Here is an 18,860-nt window from a genome sequence, read left to right as displayed (position 1 = left end):
ATCTAGCCAACTTTCTATCCACCTTATAGTCCATTCATCCAATCCATAGTTTTTTAACTTGCTAGCAAGAATACTATGGGAGACCATATCAAAAGCTTTGCCAAAGTCAAGATGTATCATGTCTCCCGCTTTACCCATATCCACAGAGCCAGTTATCTCATCATAGAAGGCAATCAGATTGGTCAGGATTGACTTGCCCTTGGTGAATTCATGTTGACTGTTCCTAATCACCTTCCTCTCCTCCAAGTGCTTCAAAATGGATTCCTTGAGGACCTGCTCCATGATTTTTCCAGGGACTGAGGTGAGGCTGATCGGTCTGTAGTTCCCTGGATTCTCCTTCTTCCCTTTTTTAAAGATGGGCACTACATTAGCCTTTTTCCAGTTATCCGGGACCTCCCCCCATCGGCATGAGTTTTCAAAGATAATGGCCAATGGCTCTGCAATCACATCAGCCAACTCCCACAGCACCCTTGGATGCATTAGTTCAGGACCCATGGACTTGTGCATGTCCAGCTTTTCTAAATAGTCCTTCACCTGTTCTTTCACCACTGAAGGCTGCTCACCTCCTGCCCATATTGTGCTGCCCAGTGCAGCAGTCTGGGAGCTGACCTTGTCTGTGAAGACCGAGGCAAAAAAAGCATTGAGTACTTCAGCTTTTTCCACATCATCTGTCAGTAGGTTGCCTCCCCCATTCAGTAAAGGTCCCACACTTTCCCTGACCTTCTTCTTGTTGCTAACATACCTGTAGAAACCCTTCTTGTTACCCTTCACATCCCTTGCTAGCTGCAACTCCAATTGTGCCTTGGCCTTCCTGATTATACCCCTGTATGCTCGATCAATATTTTTATACTCCTCCCTATTCATCTGTCCAAGTTTCCACTTCTTGTAAGCTTCCTTTTTGTGTTTAAGCTCACCGAAGATTTCTCTGTTAAGCCAAGCTGGTCACCTGACATATTTGCTATTCTTTCTGCACATCGGGATGGTTTGTTCCTGCGCCCTCAATAAGGCTTCTTTAAAATACAGCCAGCTCTCCTGGACTCCTTTCCTCCTCATATTAGCCTCCCAGGGGATCCTGCCCATCAGTTCCCTGAGGGAGTCAAAATCTGCTTTTCTGAAGGCCAGGGTCCGTATTCTGCTGCTCTCCTTTCTTCCTTTTGTCAGGATCCTGAACTTGACCATCTCTTGATCCCTACTGCCCAGGTTACCACCCTCTTCTACTTCCCCTACCAATTCTTCCCTGTTTGTGAGCAGCAGGTCAAGAGGAGCACGGCCCCTAGTTGGTTCCTCCAGCACTTGCTCCAGGAAGTTGTCTCCAACGCTCTCCAAAAACTTCCTGGATTGTCTGTGCACTGCTGTATTGCTCTCCCAGCAGATGTCAGGGTGATTGAAGTCCCCCATGTCATTTGGAAACTTCTGTTGTCTGAAAAAAGCCTCGTCTACCTCATCCTCCTGGTCTGGTGGTCTATAGCAGACGCCCACCATGACATCACCCTTGTTGCTCTCACCTCTAAACTTAACCCAAAGACTCTCAACAGGCTTTTCTCCAGTTTCATACTGGAGCTCTGAGTAATCATACTGCTCCCTTACATACAGCAAAACTCCTCCATCTTTTCTCCCATGCCTGTCCTTCCTGAACAGTTTATACCCATCCATGACAGTGCTCCAGTCATGTGAGTTACCACACCAACTCTTATTCCAATCACATCATAGTTCCTTGATTGTGCCAGGACTTCCAATTCTTCCTGCTTCTTTCCCAGGCTTCTTGCGTTCGTGTACAGGCACCTAAGATAACCAGCTGATTGCCCTACTTTCTCAGTATGAATCAGGATGCCTCCCCTGTTGCACCCTTCTCCTTGTTTCCTCCCAGTATTCCACTTCCCCACTTACCTCCGGGCTTAGGTCACCATCCCCCGGTGAACCTAATTTGAAGTCCTCCTCACTAGGTTAGCAAGCCTGCCTGAGAAGATGCTCTTCCCTCTCTTCGTTAGGTGGATTCCATCTCTTCCTAGCAATCCTTCTTCCTGGAACAACATCGCATGGTCGAAGAATCCAAAGCCCTTTCTCCGACATCACCCGCGTAACCACACATTTACCTCCACAATTCGATGGTCCCTACCTGGGCCTTTTCCTTCAACAGGGAGGATGGATGAGAACACGACTTGTGCCTCAAACTCCTTTATCCTTCTTCCCAGAGCCACATAGTCTGCTGTGACCCACTTAAGGTCACTCTTGGCAGTATCATTGGTGCCCACATGGAGAAGTAGGAAGGGGTAGCGGTCCGAGGGTTTGATCAGTCTCAGCAGACATTCCGTCAGATCCTGAATTCTAGCTCCAGGCAAGCAGCACAGTTCTCAAGTTTCCTGGTCTGGACGGCAGATGGATGACTCTTTCCCTCTTAGGAGGGAGTCCCCGACCACCACCACCTGTCTCCTCCTCTTGGGATTGGTGGTCATGGAACCCCCATCCCTAGGACAATGCATTCCATGTCTTCCGGTCGATGGGGTCTCCTTCTGATCCCTTCCCTCAGATGACTCTTCCAAACCATTCTCCGCCATAGTACTTAAGTCGATACTTAAAGGGACACTGTTGAGTTTAAAGAAGATCATAGAAATGTAGTGCAGGAAGGGACCTCGAGAGGTCATCTGGTCCAAGCCCCTGCACTGAGGCAGAAACACATAAACACAGACCATCCTTGACAGGTGTTTGTCCAACCTGTTCTTAAGAGCCTCCAATGATGGAGATTCTATAACCTCTCTTGGAAACCTATTCCAGAGCTTAACTAACCTTAGAGTTAGAAAGTTTTTCCTAATATCTAACCTAAATCTCCCTTGCTGCAGACTAAAGCCATTACTACTTGCCTTTACTTTTTGTCCTACCTTTTTTGACACCCATATTAAAGAACAAAAATCTTCACCTATTAACAAGATTTCAGATTATGAAAGTGAGAGGATTTTAAAAATATAATTTAATTTCCATCCTTTGTGCTGTTTTTTTTTTTTTTAACTTTTTTGCATTTCTCCCAGGTTGGACATTTGTATGCAATCACTTTCGCATTCAGGGTCTTATTCGACAACATAGTGCTCTGGTGTTTGTCTTGCAAATCTTGCAGGGCAATGTTTGCTTAATTTTCAATAACAATCCTCTTTCCACCGGACTTTTTTAATTTTAATCTTGGAAACTTTCTCCTTTAGGTTTTGTAAAAAAAACTTTGCTTTTTAGTGAATATGAATTTTTCAGAGCCAGCTCCTCAACTGTTGTAAATTGGCACAACTCCGTTGAGATCAGTGGAGTCTGATCCATTTATATCAGCTGAGGATCTGGCCCTTGGTTTCTTTCTTTCTCCCACATCCTCATCAGTAATGAAGATTCTGCTATCAGAACACAAACTCCAAGCCTCAAAACCATTAAGCACATGTGTAACTTGACTCACAAGATTAGTCCCATTAAGTTTAGCGTTAAGTGTTAGTTTGTCGGGATTGGGCCTTAGGTAACAATGGCTAATGATGTACAAGCCATGAAAGAATCCAGATTACTCTCCATGAGCTGTGCTGGCTCTGCTGGGTGTAGGGGAGTAATGTGAACAGATGTGACTCTTAATATCTAGCAGGGAGTAGCTATATGAGGTCAGATCCTCAGCTGGTATAAATCAACATGATTGCACTGACTTCAGTGGAATGACACTGGTTTACACCAGCAGAGAATCTGGCCTACTGAATGAGAAGCTGTTTTTGACATCACCCCTTTTTCGCCGTAGCCACGTGTGAGGCAGGAAATGCTGTAGCACGGTGTGTTCTGTAGAGCCTTGTGTACAAACTCCAGGAATAAACTTTTCCTCAGAACCTGCCTTTTCATTTCTGCTCTCCTACCGCCTGGGTCAGTTGAGGTGACTGTCTGTTTTCCTTTTATGCTGAAGTCAGAAGGGAAATGTAATGACCAGGGGTGCTGCAGCATGGACAGAGCCAGGAGGCAGTAACTGTTTGTTTTTCTTTCATAGGTCTTACCCCGATGAAATTGGGCCAAAACACTGGCCGAGCTCCAGGTTTACCCATGTGATGAAACTCAGGCAGGCAGCTCTGCGAACTGCAAGAGAAAAGTGGTCAGACTACATCATGGTAAAAGAGAGGTTTGGTTTATTAACTGCAGTTGGGCAGAACATTTTCAGGCAGTCATTCTGCAGCCATGCTTGGAGTGGGGGAAGTGGGCAGAAACAAACCATCTCTGAGCTCTGATCAGTCCCACAAATGTGTGCCAAAAGTTCCTCCCTTCTAAAAGAAGAGCTCTTTGTTTGCTCTGAATTCGGCTTGAAAAACACCTGTGGAATCAGCTGATCTGATCAGCAACAGACTGTGTGTGTGAGGCCCCAGCATTGCAATTAGATCTATGTGCAGAGCCCCGCTGAGTACAATGGGGCTCAGCATGTGCCCAGGGATCCACTCACAGAGACTGGACTATGTTTGCCAGTGAATGTAGTCCTGCTGGTGATAGGTGCCCTTTTTAGAATCCTGCTGGCTATCAGTGAAGTTTGGTGACATCAGAAAGAAGTTTGGCAGAACAGCATGGAAGGGTGGGATCCGAGCCACTTTACAGCAGTGATCAACAGTCTTTCTGTATCGGACTCCAAACGGGTGGGGAGTGCCTGTTCTGAGGAGCCACTGCTGCTGTCTCTCCACGTAACATCCAGCGTGGGCACTGGCAGTGCAAGCCTCCCTCATGATCTCCTTTAGGAGAAGAAGCAAGTTCAGTCTCTCTTCCCATTCAGTGGCCTTTCCACAGAAGCTGCTAATTAGTGCCACTGCTAGATGTGGTATTTTTATAGTGGACGCTTGTCCACTGGGAAATAGACCGAGCCCATCAACTCCTTTCACATGGGCTCTCAGTAGCCATCAGATGGTAACAACTAAAGTGACTGTCAACCCAGGTTGGATTCAGACCAGTGACTTAGAGGCAAAAGTGTCTCTAGCCCATTGCTAATCTCGTGAGCCATTCAACCACCGCCTCTCCTAGGAAGGAACATTGTAAAAGTTTATTACCGGTACTTTATCTGGTGTTGAAAAAGTCCTTTCTCCCTTTTCCTTCTCTAGTTTGTAGACGCAGATAACTTGCTCACCAATCCAGAGACCCTGAACCTGATGATAGCAGAGAACAAGACCGTGGTGGCACCAATGCTGGAGTCTCGCTCTCTCTATTCTAATTTCTGGTGTGGTATCACCCCTCAGGCAAGTCACGTTTTCAATGGGGTTAGTGAACAGCGTCGGGGGCTGCCTCATGTGTGAGCTTTCTCTGGGGTGTTGTATTAATTTAGGTGGAATATAGGGGCCCAAGGATGTTAACATAACCCAGTTACTGTCCAGGGTTAAACAGTGTTAAACAAGATTCGGTGTTTGGTCTACAGTGATCTCAGCAAACACACCATTAAAAATCCTGTCTATTAAAAATACAAAAAAGAAGGAAAAACAGTTAAAGCAGTTGAAATGCAAAGTGTTCAGTGAGGCTTTCATTTTAACAACAACCCTTGTTCCCTTTCCCTTGAGCTGGAGAGAGTTTTAAAAGGAAACCCCCCCCTTGTTTGACCATCTCTTACATCAGTGGTGGGTAACCTGTGGCCCACAGGCCGCACATGGCCCTTCAGCGTAATCCGCTGGCAGGCCGCAAGACAGTTTGTTTACATTTGCACGGCTACCCGCAGCTCCCAGTGGCTGCAGTTCACTGTTCCTGGCCAATAGGAGCTGTGGGAAGTGGTGACCAGCATGTCCCTGCGGCCCACGCCGCTTCCCGCAGCTTCCATTGGCCGGGAATGGTGAACCATGGCCACTGGGAGCTGCGGGCAGCCATACAAATGTAAACAAACTGACAGCCCTCCAGCGGATTACCCTCTCGCTGTCTTAGATGGTGTAGCGGGGTGGTTACCCCGCTCCTGCCCTGAAGGGCTTAAAACAGCCAGGGAGAGGGCTGTGGCAGGGAAAAGTTAGGCTGATTGGGGAAGTAGTCACAGCTGGGCTATGCCCCAATCAGGCCCAGCTGGTCCCTATAAAAGTCTGTGAGCCAGAGGCCCAGAAGAACTCTCTCTCTGTATTCAGAGAGCGAAGGGCCTGGCTGCAGGGAGCTAGAGACAGGGTACCTGAGTGGAACAGGGCTGGGGAAAGGCAGAGGAGCTGGGGAGCTCCAGCCTGGAAAGCCCCAGGCTGCGGCCTAGCATAAGGCCAACAGGTACTGGGGGTTGCAGAGGGCAGCCCAGGGGTAGACAAAGGCAGCAGGTCCAAACCCAACCTTGCCGGTGATGAGTGGGCTGATACTGCAGTCTGCCCCAGGGCGTGGGGGCTAGACAATGACTGGCAGTAGCCGGATACTGAGGCGAGGTGGGGATAGTGGATGGGAGTTCCCTGGGGAGGGGAGATCCTAAGACTGAGGGGTTACTGCCAGGGGGCAGCACCCAGAGAAAAGGGGCACCGGGGTCCTGGGAGGGACACGGGGCCAGCGGCAAGGCGGATCACAGGCCTGCAGAGGGCGCTCCAAGGCTGGCAGAGCTAATTCCCAACAGAGACCAGCAGGAGGTGCCGCAGGGGTGAGTCCACACCCTTACAGATGGTATCAAAGATGATGATAACTGTCCTTTTGAGGAAAAGAGAAGAAGTTAGTTGAGCTGAGATGGAGATTCTGCTGCTGCTGCTGCTGCTGTTGTTGCTGCTGCAGTTAAAGTCCAATCCCATTTCATCCCAGGTGGTATCTAGGATTCAGCTGGAGCTGGTAAAAGTGGTGATGTTGTCTGGCTCCCTCTCTCTTTAGTTTGGTCTGGTCACGACATCTCTCAGGATCAAAGTGATGGAGACCCGGGGACCTGGGAAACGGTGGGGTTGGCAGCCATGATGGTGACAGTCACTCCAGTAGCTGCCATCTCTTCTTTCGTAGTCTCCCCCCCAAAGTCTCTTTCTTTAAAGACCCAAAAAGGGAGCGTTGGGTGGAATAGTCCATCTCCTCATTATTTTGTCCACCAATTAGGTCTAGTTTCAGACATGCCAATTTTGGTTCATTAATTTCTGGTTCCACATCTTATGTTTCTACCGAGCATGATTTTAACACAGTCCATAAACCATATGAGAAGGCCCTTTTTGTCTGGACTAATTTAGTCTCTCTCTCTCTCTCTCTCTCTCTGGTTTTCATACATTTTCCCATCAACATTTGTTGTTATAGGTTGTTGTGATGTCTTAAGAACTTTTGCATCCTTTTGACAGTAAACTCACTATTAGGGTAAATTTGGAGGCCCTGTTATTACAATAGGGCTCTGCTCACACCACGTTTGGCCGAGTTATTACAACAAGGCTCCACTCACCCCACATTTGCCTGTGATGCTGTGGGGCCCACGTCAATTTTGCTGTCCTCCTAAGCTGCCTTGCAGTGCAGACTGCTCTCTATTCTGAAGGGATGCTGCTCCACCTGTGATGCAAATCAGGCTGATTTGAGCATTAGGCAGCCACCTAAGCTTGCTCCTTCCTCAGAGGCAGAGTTGCAAACCTCATTACAGTAGGAGACACTGGAGGTAAATCAGGGGAAGCTTCGGTCTTTTCAGGATCCTGGGAATAAATGGGGGAGGGAAAACTTTTAGGGAATCCTCTCCTAAGCTTCTGCTCTGACGCTCTCTGGCTTGGAACCTTTCCTCCTTCCTCTGCCTCTGAGCCTTGCCCCACCTCCTTCTGTTGCTGGGTCCTGCTCTCCTGCTTCATTGTGGGGAGCAGCATGGGGTCAACCAGCTGCAAAAGCCATTAGAGTCTTGGCATGGCAGGCAGAGGACAATTGGGGTGGGTGGGGATGTGGTTGGGGATTATGAGGGTTTTTATTCACGTGGGAATCGGTGGCTCTTCGAATACTCCTGAAGGGCTGGGATCTCAGAGGATTAATAAGCAGGTGTGTGTGGGAGGGTGGGGGAAGAGTTCTCATTAATCATCCAGGAGCATGAAGGCCTGCAGAGGCAGGTGGGGCTGATATGAAGGAAATAGAGAGACAGGAGCAGAGTTAACTCAGCAGCCATCCATTATTGTAGACATCAGAGAACTTGGCTGCTGCTCCCTGGGGTTTTTGGAGCTGACCCCAAGTGGACGTTACAATGTTCAATGCAATCAACATTTTGAGGTGCTGGTTTTGTGTTATCATCAAATGATGGCAGTGAGCAAAGTGGCGTATAGCCTAGATGTAGAGCACAAGCAAATTTCTGGGGCCTGTTTCCTTAGCTGGGGCTCCTCCTTAGAAAAGGCTAAATCCTGAGGAGACTGAGCATGTTTTATGAGTGAGGCTGTTTGTAACCAAAAAATAATGTGTAATGGCCCAATCCCACCAAGTACGTAAGAACATACCAGTATACCCACAGTTGCACTGATGTCTATGGGAGGTGATTCCCTATGTTCTGTGTAATCTGAATGAAATTAAATACCACGGATACATAATTTTAGCCTGGGTTTTCCAGTATTCTGGCACAAATCAATTAAGAATTTACTCTTCTCCGTACACTACTCCATTGTGTGAGCATTTCTCCTTGCGCTTCGACCAGATTTATACAGTGCAGTATTCCAGAAACTGATTTAGAGAGGAGACTCAAGCCCTGTTTTGTTCATGGCACTCCTAATAATTTATTCCCTATCTATACTTTGGTATATATTACTAACAAAAATATTGCACACTCTAGAAATTATTATATTTTTAGGGCCATAATGAGATTGAGAGATTCCAAAGTTGATAAATGTCTCCTTATCCATAAATGAGTTTTGCAAGAGAATTAATTAAACAGAAACATCTTCAGATTCAGAGAAAATAATTTAATTTCAGGTTCCTTAATTGCTCTGACTCATACATATAAATATTTCCAATTCTATAGTCTTGCCCTGACCCAACTCTTTGTTTTAATATTTTGAAGAGCAATCCAGAAATTCATTATTAATTTTATTGGTGCTACAGGGAAAAGAAGTGTAGAAAGAACTTTCTTACTCTGTGGCCAATTTTGTAACTCCTTATTCTACCAATGACATCACTGGGATTACAGGCCAGACTAAAGACTACTCATGTAAGTAAAAAATTGCAGGACAGCATCCTAAACTTCTTCAGTTCTTGAGTTTGTTATTAGGAATTGTTATTAGTAAACATATGGATCAAGAAAGTTTAAAAATGTATGAGAATCCTGGTGGTAGCATCCTTTTAAGCCTTCAGAAAGAAGGGGTCAGATTCACAGCTGACATAAATCAGCATTGCTCGGTCGACTTTAATAGATCACAGCCAGTTTCCACCAGCAGAGGATTTGACACAGAATTCTACAACTCTGGTAACAAGTTTCCAGTTTTCCATCATTATTGGTGTTAGCTAAGAAAAGACAGTAAAGAAAAGAAAAACAAGATGAAAATATGATCTACAGACTTCCTGGTAAATAATGGTTAGAGTGAAAACAAAACATCCACTTTTTTTTTTTCTGACCACTCCTAGTTTTGCACTTCTAGCCCAATGGTTTCACACTCCTCCTGGTCCGTTTTCTTCTGGGGACTAGTGCAGGAATAGCGGCTAGAACAAGCATTGAAAAGCAGGGTGCAGCAGCAGCAACAGTGCAGAGCAACAGTAGCAATCCAAACACCGAGCTGGAGAGCTCAACATCTACTTCTCAGGAAAATAACTGTTGGAAGGTTTGGCAGCAAAACTGACAAGCTGGAGCCTTTCCTGATGATGCACAACTTACATGGAGAGAGAGAGAGAAAAGGCACTGAAAGATGTTTGCTCAACTTACGTCTGTTTGCTGGGATACTTGTGGAACATTCAGGAATTAGGATTGTTGTTGTTTATTTTATGATTATTATTTTATTTTAAGAAGACCAGAATTTGCTATGGATCCACGCCAGTCCTTGTCATTGTTCAGACATCTGATGAATGTATTAGGACTGCCTCAGCCTGAGTATTAGGTTGTTATTTCCATCACTGATTGTATTAGTAGCATTACATGGGCAAAGGCCAGATTTAAGCCACCACAACCCAGGTTGTGAGCCCACACTGATGGAAGGTCCACCTGGGAGGCAGACACAAGTAACATGCTGATCAAGCATCTGTCCTAGGCAAACCCCTTTGGTGGAACCCCCTGGAATCCCAAGTGGACATTAAAGCTGTTCTGCCCTGGGGTGAATCCACCCTCTGGCACAGCTAGCCCAGAGATTCAGGAAGAAGACAAATTGAACCCACCCAGTTTCTAGTGGGAGGAATCTGTCCCATTGTTGACAAAGGGCCTGTTCTAGTTGCTATTGAGACAATGAGAAAATTCCCATAGACTTCAACGGATGCAGTTTCAAGACCAGTGTTGTGTCTGCCTGACAGCCCTGGAGCAGAAAGGGGATTTGATTGCCGTAATTATGTGAGGGCCTGATACTGTGAGCTGCTCAGTACCCTCCTCTCCCATTGACCTCAGTGGAAGTTGAGGGTGCTCAGCACTTTGCAGGATTAGTCTTGGAGATGTGTGTGCAAATGTAGGTTTTAGAGAGTCAGGGAGTAACACCTGGCCAGGCTGGCTTTGAAGCTTTGCCGCCAAGGAGCTTTGCAGTAGTACAGCTTAGGTCTCCATTAGCTGCTGAAAAGGGAAGATGGGGTCATGCTGTAAGGTTTGGGGGTACTTGTACCCAGGGGTTTGGGTCAGCCCATAAGAAAGAGTGGGGCAATTTGGGAAATTCAGTTCCAAGTGCAGATGTCAAACAGCCCCAAAAATTGGGAATGAGAGGACCTGGGATTTTGGCACTGGTCAAGCTCTACTGAAAAGAGTCAGTAGGCTAGTCATTTGAAATGTCTCATGGTAATAAAGTGCTGGCTCTTCGCATTTCAGGGCTATTACAGAAAGACACCGGATTATGCCCCGATCAGGGAATGGAAGAGGTTGGGCTGTTTTGCTGTCCCGATGGTTCACTCCACATTCCTCATTGACCTGAGGAAAGAGGCCTCAGACAAGCTGATGTTTTACCCCCCACACCAGGACTACACCTGGACCTTTGATGACATCATTGTCTTTGCCTTCTCAAGCCGCCAGGCAGGTATGTTGGTGAGCTCACAGGCAGGGAAGGCTACTCATTGGAGATGTGCAGATTCCCTTCAGTTCAGAGATTAATACTTAAAGGCAGTGGGTTGAATTCTACCCTGACATACACCCCTAGAACTCAGCGGACTTCAGAAACATTTGGTCAATGTGTTTTTCTGCGGTTGTATTTCTCAGAAACCTTTTTTAAATTGGGAGTCTCCTCTCTGGACTCTTGGTCGTCACACAGCTGTGCCTGACTGTGACTAACTTTAAGGCTGCTTCTGAATGGCCTAAAGTCTTTTATTCTAGTGACCACTGTCTCTCCTCTGCTCCCTTATCTCCCTTTCCTTTAACTTTCCTGTATGAAGCTGTATTGACGGTGTCGGAGACCTTAATCCACAGAACAAGTACGGCCATGGGGAACAGCTGTGCAAGCCTGCCCTATGCTGCCAGTGGGCCTCAGCTCTATTTTCTCCCCTTCATGCTCCTTCTCCTCTTCTTGCCCTTTCCTCACTGCTAGTTCTTTCCCAGGCACCAAGCCTCTTCCGTCTCCTATTTCAGCTCCAATCAGCTACCAGAAATGGTACCATGTGACCTAATTGACCTATCAGAGGTAACTAACTACGGACAATGAACAGCTCATTCATGGTTGATGGGGCAAGGGTTATCTGTTGAAATGATTCCCTGAGTAATTTCAAATCACAGATAAATCCAAGGAGATCTCAAGCTGCTTGGGGATCGTGCACAACCAAAAAAAGACAAACTTCTTTTAAAAATACCAACGGACCAACCCATTCATTCACCCACCTTTAATAATACCAATATGACCTACTTCACAAGGAATTTTTGACTATTAATTAGTGCTTTGAGAATGGGAAGCACACTGAGATCCTTAGGTGGATGATGCTACGTAAGTACCGAGCACGATCAGTATGTTTGTCATGTGGAGATTTATAGTGCTCTGTGTGCATGATCTCGCTTAAAGTCACTAGGATTTGTACTGCTAAGCATCAGGTCACCAAATGAAAATTCACTCCCTGGGCATCACTTGTCTCCTCCCTGAGATTACGTTTGGAGGAATCCTCGAAATGGCCTTATTGCTTGACTCTCTCCTTCCTGTTAGAAGTGCTGAGTTATGTAACTGACAGAGCTCTTCTCTAATATATCTCTAAGCTGGTGGGTATGGGAGGCTCCCCCCACTGACCGGTTTTCCCTGTGTGCATCTGTAACAGAGCCGCCTGGAGAGGGTGCAGTTTGCCCGAGGAACTCCAGAGAACCTGCAAACTGCATGGTGTTGCAACCTGGTGCACGGGGTTGCAGCATCATTCAGATTTGGTCCGGCCCTCACTTTGTCATGATGGAAGCACAGCTGGGCCAAATCTGAGTGACTGGCATTGTAACCTGTTGCATGAGGTTGCAGCATCATTCAGGTTTGGCCCAGCACCCGTCCATCATGACAAAGAGGTGGCCAGGCCAAATCTGAGCAGCACTGCACCCCCCGTGTGCCAGGAGTGAGGAACTGGGTCCAGCCCCACGGGACGAGAACTGTCACTGCCGGGTGGGCTCACTCGCCAACCCTACCACCTCTGGGCCTATCATCAGGGTTTATGGAAGGGTGGGTGGCCTCAGTTTCAGATTTTGCTCCACATCCCCAAATAGCTTTGTATTGAGGCCTTACATCATGGCTCCTAGAATGAAACAGAACAAGCACTTGTTTTTAGATCTCTTGAGGTGTCAGAACACTGGAAGTGCAGCAGTGCAGGTGGCTCTGCATTTAATCAGTGAAAATAATTAGAGTTGTCTGAGCTTTTTGTTCTGCAACCCCAAATTGCACAAAATCTACCCAATTTCAGGATTCAGAGGAACTTGAATCTCAGTCAAGTTTCACTGCAATGTTCTTTCCAAGTTTATATGTAGGTTGTAACATGGCTGATTCCACACACGGTTTGTATGTCCACACACAGGATCAAATTCAGTTCTGCAAATTCCCATCAAAGTCAACTGCTAATGCCAGGGCTGAGCCTGGCCCTCAGTTCCTAGCCATGAGGGTATGCTGTAAGCGGGTCTGCAACACAGTCTCCGGGCTTGAACTGGAGTCTGCATAGTTCTTGTGCACTGTGCATGCAACTGCCTGACTGTGTTGGTGTAACTGGATTAGCCACTTCTCCAGCCAGGGCCGGCTCCAGGCACGAGCGAAGGAAGCAGGTGCCTGGGGCGGCCAATAAAAAGGGGCGGCAGTTTGTCTGTTGCTGGGGCAGCACGTCCGGGGCGGCGGCACTTCAGCGGCAGCTCAATCAGCCTGCTTTGGTCTTCAGCGGCAGGTCCTTCACTCCCTGTCTTCCTCTTCGGCGGCAACTCAATCAGGTTTTTCTTTTCTTTTCTTTTCTTTTTTTTTCGCCGCTTGGGGCGGCAAAAAAGCTGGGGCCGGCCCTGTCTTCAGCCTATCAGGCCTTTGTTTGAGAGGACATCCCAAAGCACAGGGGCTCCTGTAAAACACACATCAGCACCTGAGCAAATATGTGGTAATATGCACAGACTTTCCCACAATACACCTGAAACAAGCCTGGTGTGTGTGGCGAGGCTAGTCCAAAAGATACGCAGTTGTACTAGGAAAAATGCCTGCCCTGTGGATGTGCTGAATGGTAGTAGTTGTGCCCATATCAGATGAGCATGTCAGAGCCTGGGTATACTTAAAGGTGACACGGAAAGGGGAAAAAACGAGGGTTGTGCAGGTGTGTGCTCGCTCTCTCTTTAGATTAATCCTATATTTTCTAATTATTTAGTCTTAGAAATATCAAACTCTTAAATCTGATCCTCCTTGTTTTTGCTGGAGAACTCCCGAGGGAGTTTCCCTAGCCCTTAATTGAAGGAACAGGGTGCTGACGTTTTATCGAAGAGCGTTATTCTCCCAAGTGTTCAAGTTAACATAAACCACCAACCTTCACACCCCCACCCCCAACTCCCAAAATTTTTTAAATCATCTGAATAATTTCCCATCTCAGTCAGTTTCTCTCATGCCATAAGCCTGCCACTTCTCCAGTCATCCATAGGGTCTTGAAGATAGTCAAGACCCTGAATTTCTAATGTAAAACTCCTGTGGGAAAAGTTCTCTAACAGGCCCTATTTAGGCCTTCTTTCTGCTTCATAACCAAGTAAAACAGGGCAGCCTCGCAGTTCTTTTTGTGTTTCACATCCCTCTTAACCCATTTCTAATTGTAATGTGGATGAGCCGAAGAAGTGGGCTGTAGCCCACGAAAGCTTATGCTCTAATAAATTTGTTAGTCTCTAAGGTGCCACAAGTACTCCTGTTCTTTTTGAGGATCCTCACAGTGGAACCAGTTTCAAGGCAACACAGGGCAGCTTACAATGTAATTTTGAATCCTTGTGCAACTCAGAGGTTTCTGCAAGATTTCACTTCCTCTTTTTTCCTGGTGCGGGGGCCTACACTACTTGACTACAGATGATGTGATAAAGGCAAGAGAGCTCTGAAATGCTTCCCAGAACCTTGTTGCTTCCCTCTTCTCCTCTCTGTGACAATGGTTTACTGGCTTCTCTTGGTTGCAGGACCATAGACAATCTGATAATGCCCCCGTGCAGTGAGCTCTAGCTAAAGAACAAAGCATAGTGGATAAGATGCTCAGCTGGGTACACTCGTGTTGAGCCATTGACTGCAATGGAGCTAGGCCAAATTACACCACCTGAAGATCTGGCTGCATGGGAATTTCAGGACCCTAAAGATTGGGGATGTAACAATTCACTTCAGAGGCTTTGTGAATGGAGAGATTAGTGGGGAGGAGACATACACCTCCAGCAACAGCCTTCAGGAGACACTGTGAGAAGGGAACTGAGAGGCCCTTCATGGGCTCAATGGGCTCTTGGAAAAGAAAAGGTTGGCCAGGAAGAAACTCACTTCCCTCCTAGCACTGGGGAGGCCCTAATCACAGCCACTCAGCAGGAATGTTCATTATGTTGTGAAAGGACAGTCTCCTACTCAGCATGACTGTCAGCTTAATGATGTGGAGTCAAGTTTCATTACTCTTCAAGAGCTGTGCTGGGAAAGCTGTGTCTGGCATAGAAGGTCCCCGCGGTTAGAGCAAGGAGAACAGCATGCTTTAGCATAGGGGCTGGGATTGTCCAGTTAGCGTTTTGAATGCGCAGGTCAGATGAATGGACATATTCCTGTCTTGAGACACTCAGAGCATAGCAGAGAGGGAGTTACATGTGTAGCTTCCATTGATATTAATTAAATCTGTTCTGTTAAATAACGGGAGGAGTGTTGTCTAGTGGTTTGAGCTGAACTGTGGGCATCTGGACTCCTGATTTCTTTCCCTGGCTCTGCCCCAGACTAGCTGTATGATTTGGCAGGGGTGGGAGGTGGAGCTTGGGAGGGGGGACACAAAGTCACCAACTCTCCATGTTCAGTTTCCCTTTCCACAATTGTCTACAATAGTGACACCCAGGTCACAAGGCTCTTATGAGACTTCATTCACTAGCCCTTGTAAAGTGCCCTGAGAGCCTCCTATGAAATGCTGTATACAAGCATGAAATAGCCTACTACTGCTGTCACTAAAGATGACAATAATGAATCCCTTCTGAGAGAATATACAGTACCTTTAACAGCAGAGTAGTGCTACCCAGAGAGGACTCTTTATTTAATGATTGGTGACAATCATAAGTAGCAAAGCTATGCAAGGCAGAGTCTGGATTAAAGGAGCACTTTGGAAATGTTGGTTTGTTTTTTTGTTTGTTTTTGAATAGCTGCCTGTATTTTTCTTAGCTACTAGTGTGTTGAAAAGGGGGGGCCTTGGGCCCAACAGGGGATAAGATATTAATGAAACCCTTGTTCACTGTTACAGCATTGAACAGTGAAGTGTCATCTGGGGTTTTGTGTCAAATTATTGCTGGCAACTCCCGTTGTAACTGTCACAGTTCCAGGCTAACAGTGCCTGTATTCCCCCCCTGTCGTCCACTCCAGGAGTGCCCAGTCAGTCTTCAGTTCTCCAGCTGTTACCTGTCACTGGGTAGGGACCCTTGTCCCACTCCCTTCTGACTGGCGGGTTTTAAACCTGCACAGCTCCCTGCCTTACACTGGGATATGCCCAGCAAGCCAGTCTGCCTAACAGCCAGCACCTGTGCATTGCTTTCTCTCTGAGGGCTCTGAACAGTGTATTGCCAGCAGTTACAAGTACCCACACAACTCTTTCTAAGCATGCACCATTAGTCTGACGGCAAAAGCATTACAGAGAGAACGTATGAAAACCCATAAAAGTTCCTATACGCATACTAAAAGTGTAGACTGAGCCTGAGTCATCCTAATCACTCCTCCACTGTTTTAGTTCCTGGAGGATCTGGGGTAACCCTCCCCTAGGGCGTAGTCAGTAGAACACAGTCATATGTACAATCCCTGGCCCACAGTGATGCAGTAAACTTAATACAATATGTTCTCCTCAGTTGCAGTATCTGTCACAGTAACAACCATTATTAATTATTATTATTTATTTAGTATTATATTTTACTTATTATTTATTTGTATTACCATAGCATCTAAGTGCATCAGTCACAGATTAGGACCCCCATTGTGCTAGGCACTGTACAAGCACAGAACAAAAAGATGGTCCCTGCCCCCAGGAGGTTACAATCTAAGTACAGGCCAAGAGACAACAGATGGATACAGGCAGACAGGGGAGTATAAGGAAACAATGAGACAGCATTGGTCAGCATGACAGGCAGGGCTCCCAGCACACCAGCAGCCTAGCCGTCGTCAAGCGTTTTGTAGGCACCATAGCAAAGGAAGGTTATGAGGAGGGATTTGCAGGTGGATAATGAGGTAAGTTTGCCGATTTTCATGTAGAAATGCCTGCCAAGCATGTGGGGCAGCACAGAAGAAAGCGCAAAGGTGCTCGTTTGAACATTTATGACCTTTCATTAAAGGTATAGCAAAAGAAGGAAAAGCAGTGAAAGCATCTGAAATGTAAAATATTAAGTGAGGCTTTGTTCTTAATGGTATCCCTTTTCCCTTCCCTTCAGCTGTATGGGGTTTTTAAGGAACAAACCCCTGTTTTACAGTCTTTTAGATGGTATTAAAGATGGTATGAACTTTGTTTGGAGGGGAGGAGGGAAGAAGTTAGTTGAGATGGTCTGGAGCTGTTGTTATTGTTGGAGTCCTATTCTGTTTTCTTTCAGGGCATGTCTACACTAGTGAGCTTACAGCGCCACAGCTGTACTGATGCAACTGTGCTGCGAGATCGCTTGTGTAGCCGCTCTATGCCGGCGGGCGAGAGCTCTTCTATTGACGTAATAAAACCACCTCCAACAAGAGGCAGTAGCTATGTCGGCAGGAGAAGCTCTCCCGCTGACATAGCGCAGTGCTCACCACCACTTATGCTGGTGAAACTTTTGTTGCTCGGAGGTGTTTTTTTAACATCCCTGAGCCACATAAGTTTTGCTGACATAAGTGGTAGTATAGACATGGCCTCAGACAAAACAAGACAAACACCAGGGAAGCAAAGCAAAGTCAGGTAATGCAGTTTCTGCCATTGGTGCTGATTTCCAATTGCAAGCTTGCTGCTGGAGAAACACAGGCCCAGCACACAGTCTGGTTAGCCACTCTGGCAAATTTATACCAGTGTGTAACTGCCTCTCTGGTCACAGGCTCATTGCAGTGTCGCACCAGATGGAATTCTCTTGGCTGGCTGAGCCAGACGCTTTAGTGTGAAGAAAAAAGGAGAGAGAGAGGCAAGAGGAGAAATAAGCTGGGGCAGGAAAAGAACAGATGAGGCAAGGGAATCAGGATTCTGAAGGCCCAGTGGTGTCATGGTGGATCACTGGGTTCCAGGAGACAGTGGGGGGCGGAGAGGAGGGTGGCAGCCATGATGGTAAAGCTCATTCCATCCAGTCCATGTATCCCCCTTCCTCCCACTGAGTGACCCCTCCAGGTAAGCAATGTCCAAGAAGGTTTGACAGCCTCATCTCAATAGCATTAACCAATCAGAACACAGTGTGGTGATTTTTAATTAATAACATTTTCTTCTAGAACTTTTCAGTGCATTGTCAGGCTGCCCTGTAACTTCCCCAGCAGCTTGGCAGATCCCATAGCACGGCTCTTTTACTTAAACAATCCAGTTTGTACCAGTCTATTTGTCTCCATTTGTTACCTTGGACAACTTGTATGTTGTTCTTCCAGGACGTGCAGAAAACATTAGCAGCTTGGGTTAGGCTCCTCGCCTGGGGTGATAATTCTGGTTACTTCACTAGAGTCACCATGAGGATGACTTCTGCACAGGCCAAGCATAACATCGGCCATCTCTGATCAGACCATTGTTTTGCAGCAACCATTATCTGAAGCTCTAGAGGGCAAATTCCACTCCCCTCAATGTTCCTGGGGCTTGATCCCATCAAAGTCAATGGGACGTCTCATATGCTTAAAGTAAAGCATGAGTTAAGTGCTTTGCTGAATGGGCCTGTAAGCTGAAGTGAGCCAACCAGTCCAGGAACAAAATCTCTTTTACCAGGTGACCTTTCCTCCCTGATACTTTATTGTCGAGGTGTGATGTGTTCAACAGCATGATATGCAGCGCCAAGCACAGCATGGCTTCTGGGCTACTGCATTGCTAATAATAATAATACCTACATGTACTGTATGTGTTTCTCGTATTGTCTCAGTGACAGTGGTTGTTTTTATCCCACGTAACAGGAATTGGAGGCATATTTCCCCACAAAGTGCTACCATTTCAAGGTAGATAAGAACTTTATCCTTTGTTAAGAGAGATTGTTTGGAACAACAGAGAGCTGCACAGTTGAAAGCCTGTTAAACAATGGAGGGTAAGGAGTGATGATC

At 46.6% G+C, this 18,860-nt stretch overlaps 1 protein-coding gene across 1 annotated transcript in view; it reads left to right on the top strand.

Annotated features, from left to right (window-relative positions):
* LOC113407255 (procollagen galactosyltransferase 2-like) overlaps positions 1–18,860 on the top strand; it is an 86,887-nt gene that overhangs the window by 52,077 nt on the left and 15,950 nt on the right. Inside the window, exons 3-5 of the mRNA XM_026655550.1 lie at positions 3,995–4,112; positions 5,082–5,216; positions 10,835–11,039. Coding sequence (XP_026511335.1) covers positions 3,995–4,112; positions 5,082–5,216; positions 10,835–11,039 — 458 coding nt within the window. The remainder of the gene's footprint in view (positions 1–3,994; positions 4,113–5,081; positions 5,217–10,834; positions 11,040–18,860) is intronic.

This window comes from Terrapene carolina, unplaced genomic scaffold, assembly GCF_002925995.2.
Source record: "Terrapene carolina triunguis isolate 2854851 unplaced genomic scaffold, T_m_triunguis-2.0 Scaffold210, whole genome shotgun sequence".
In the NCBI taxonomy this organism is placed as follows: domain Eukaryota; kingdom Metazoa; phylum Chordata; order Testudines; family Emydidae; genus Terrapene; species Terrapene triunguis.
This window is presented reverse-complemented; position numbering and strand designations above follow the sequence as displayed.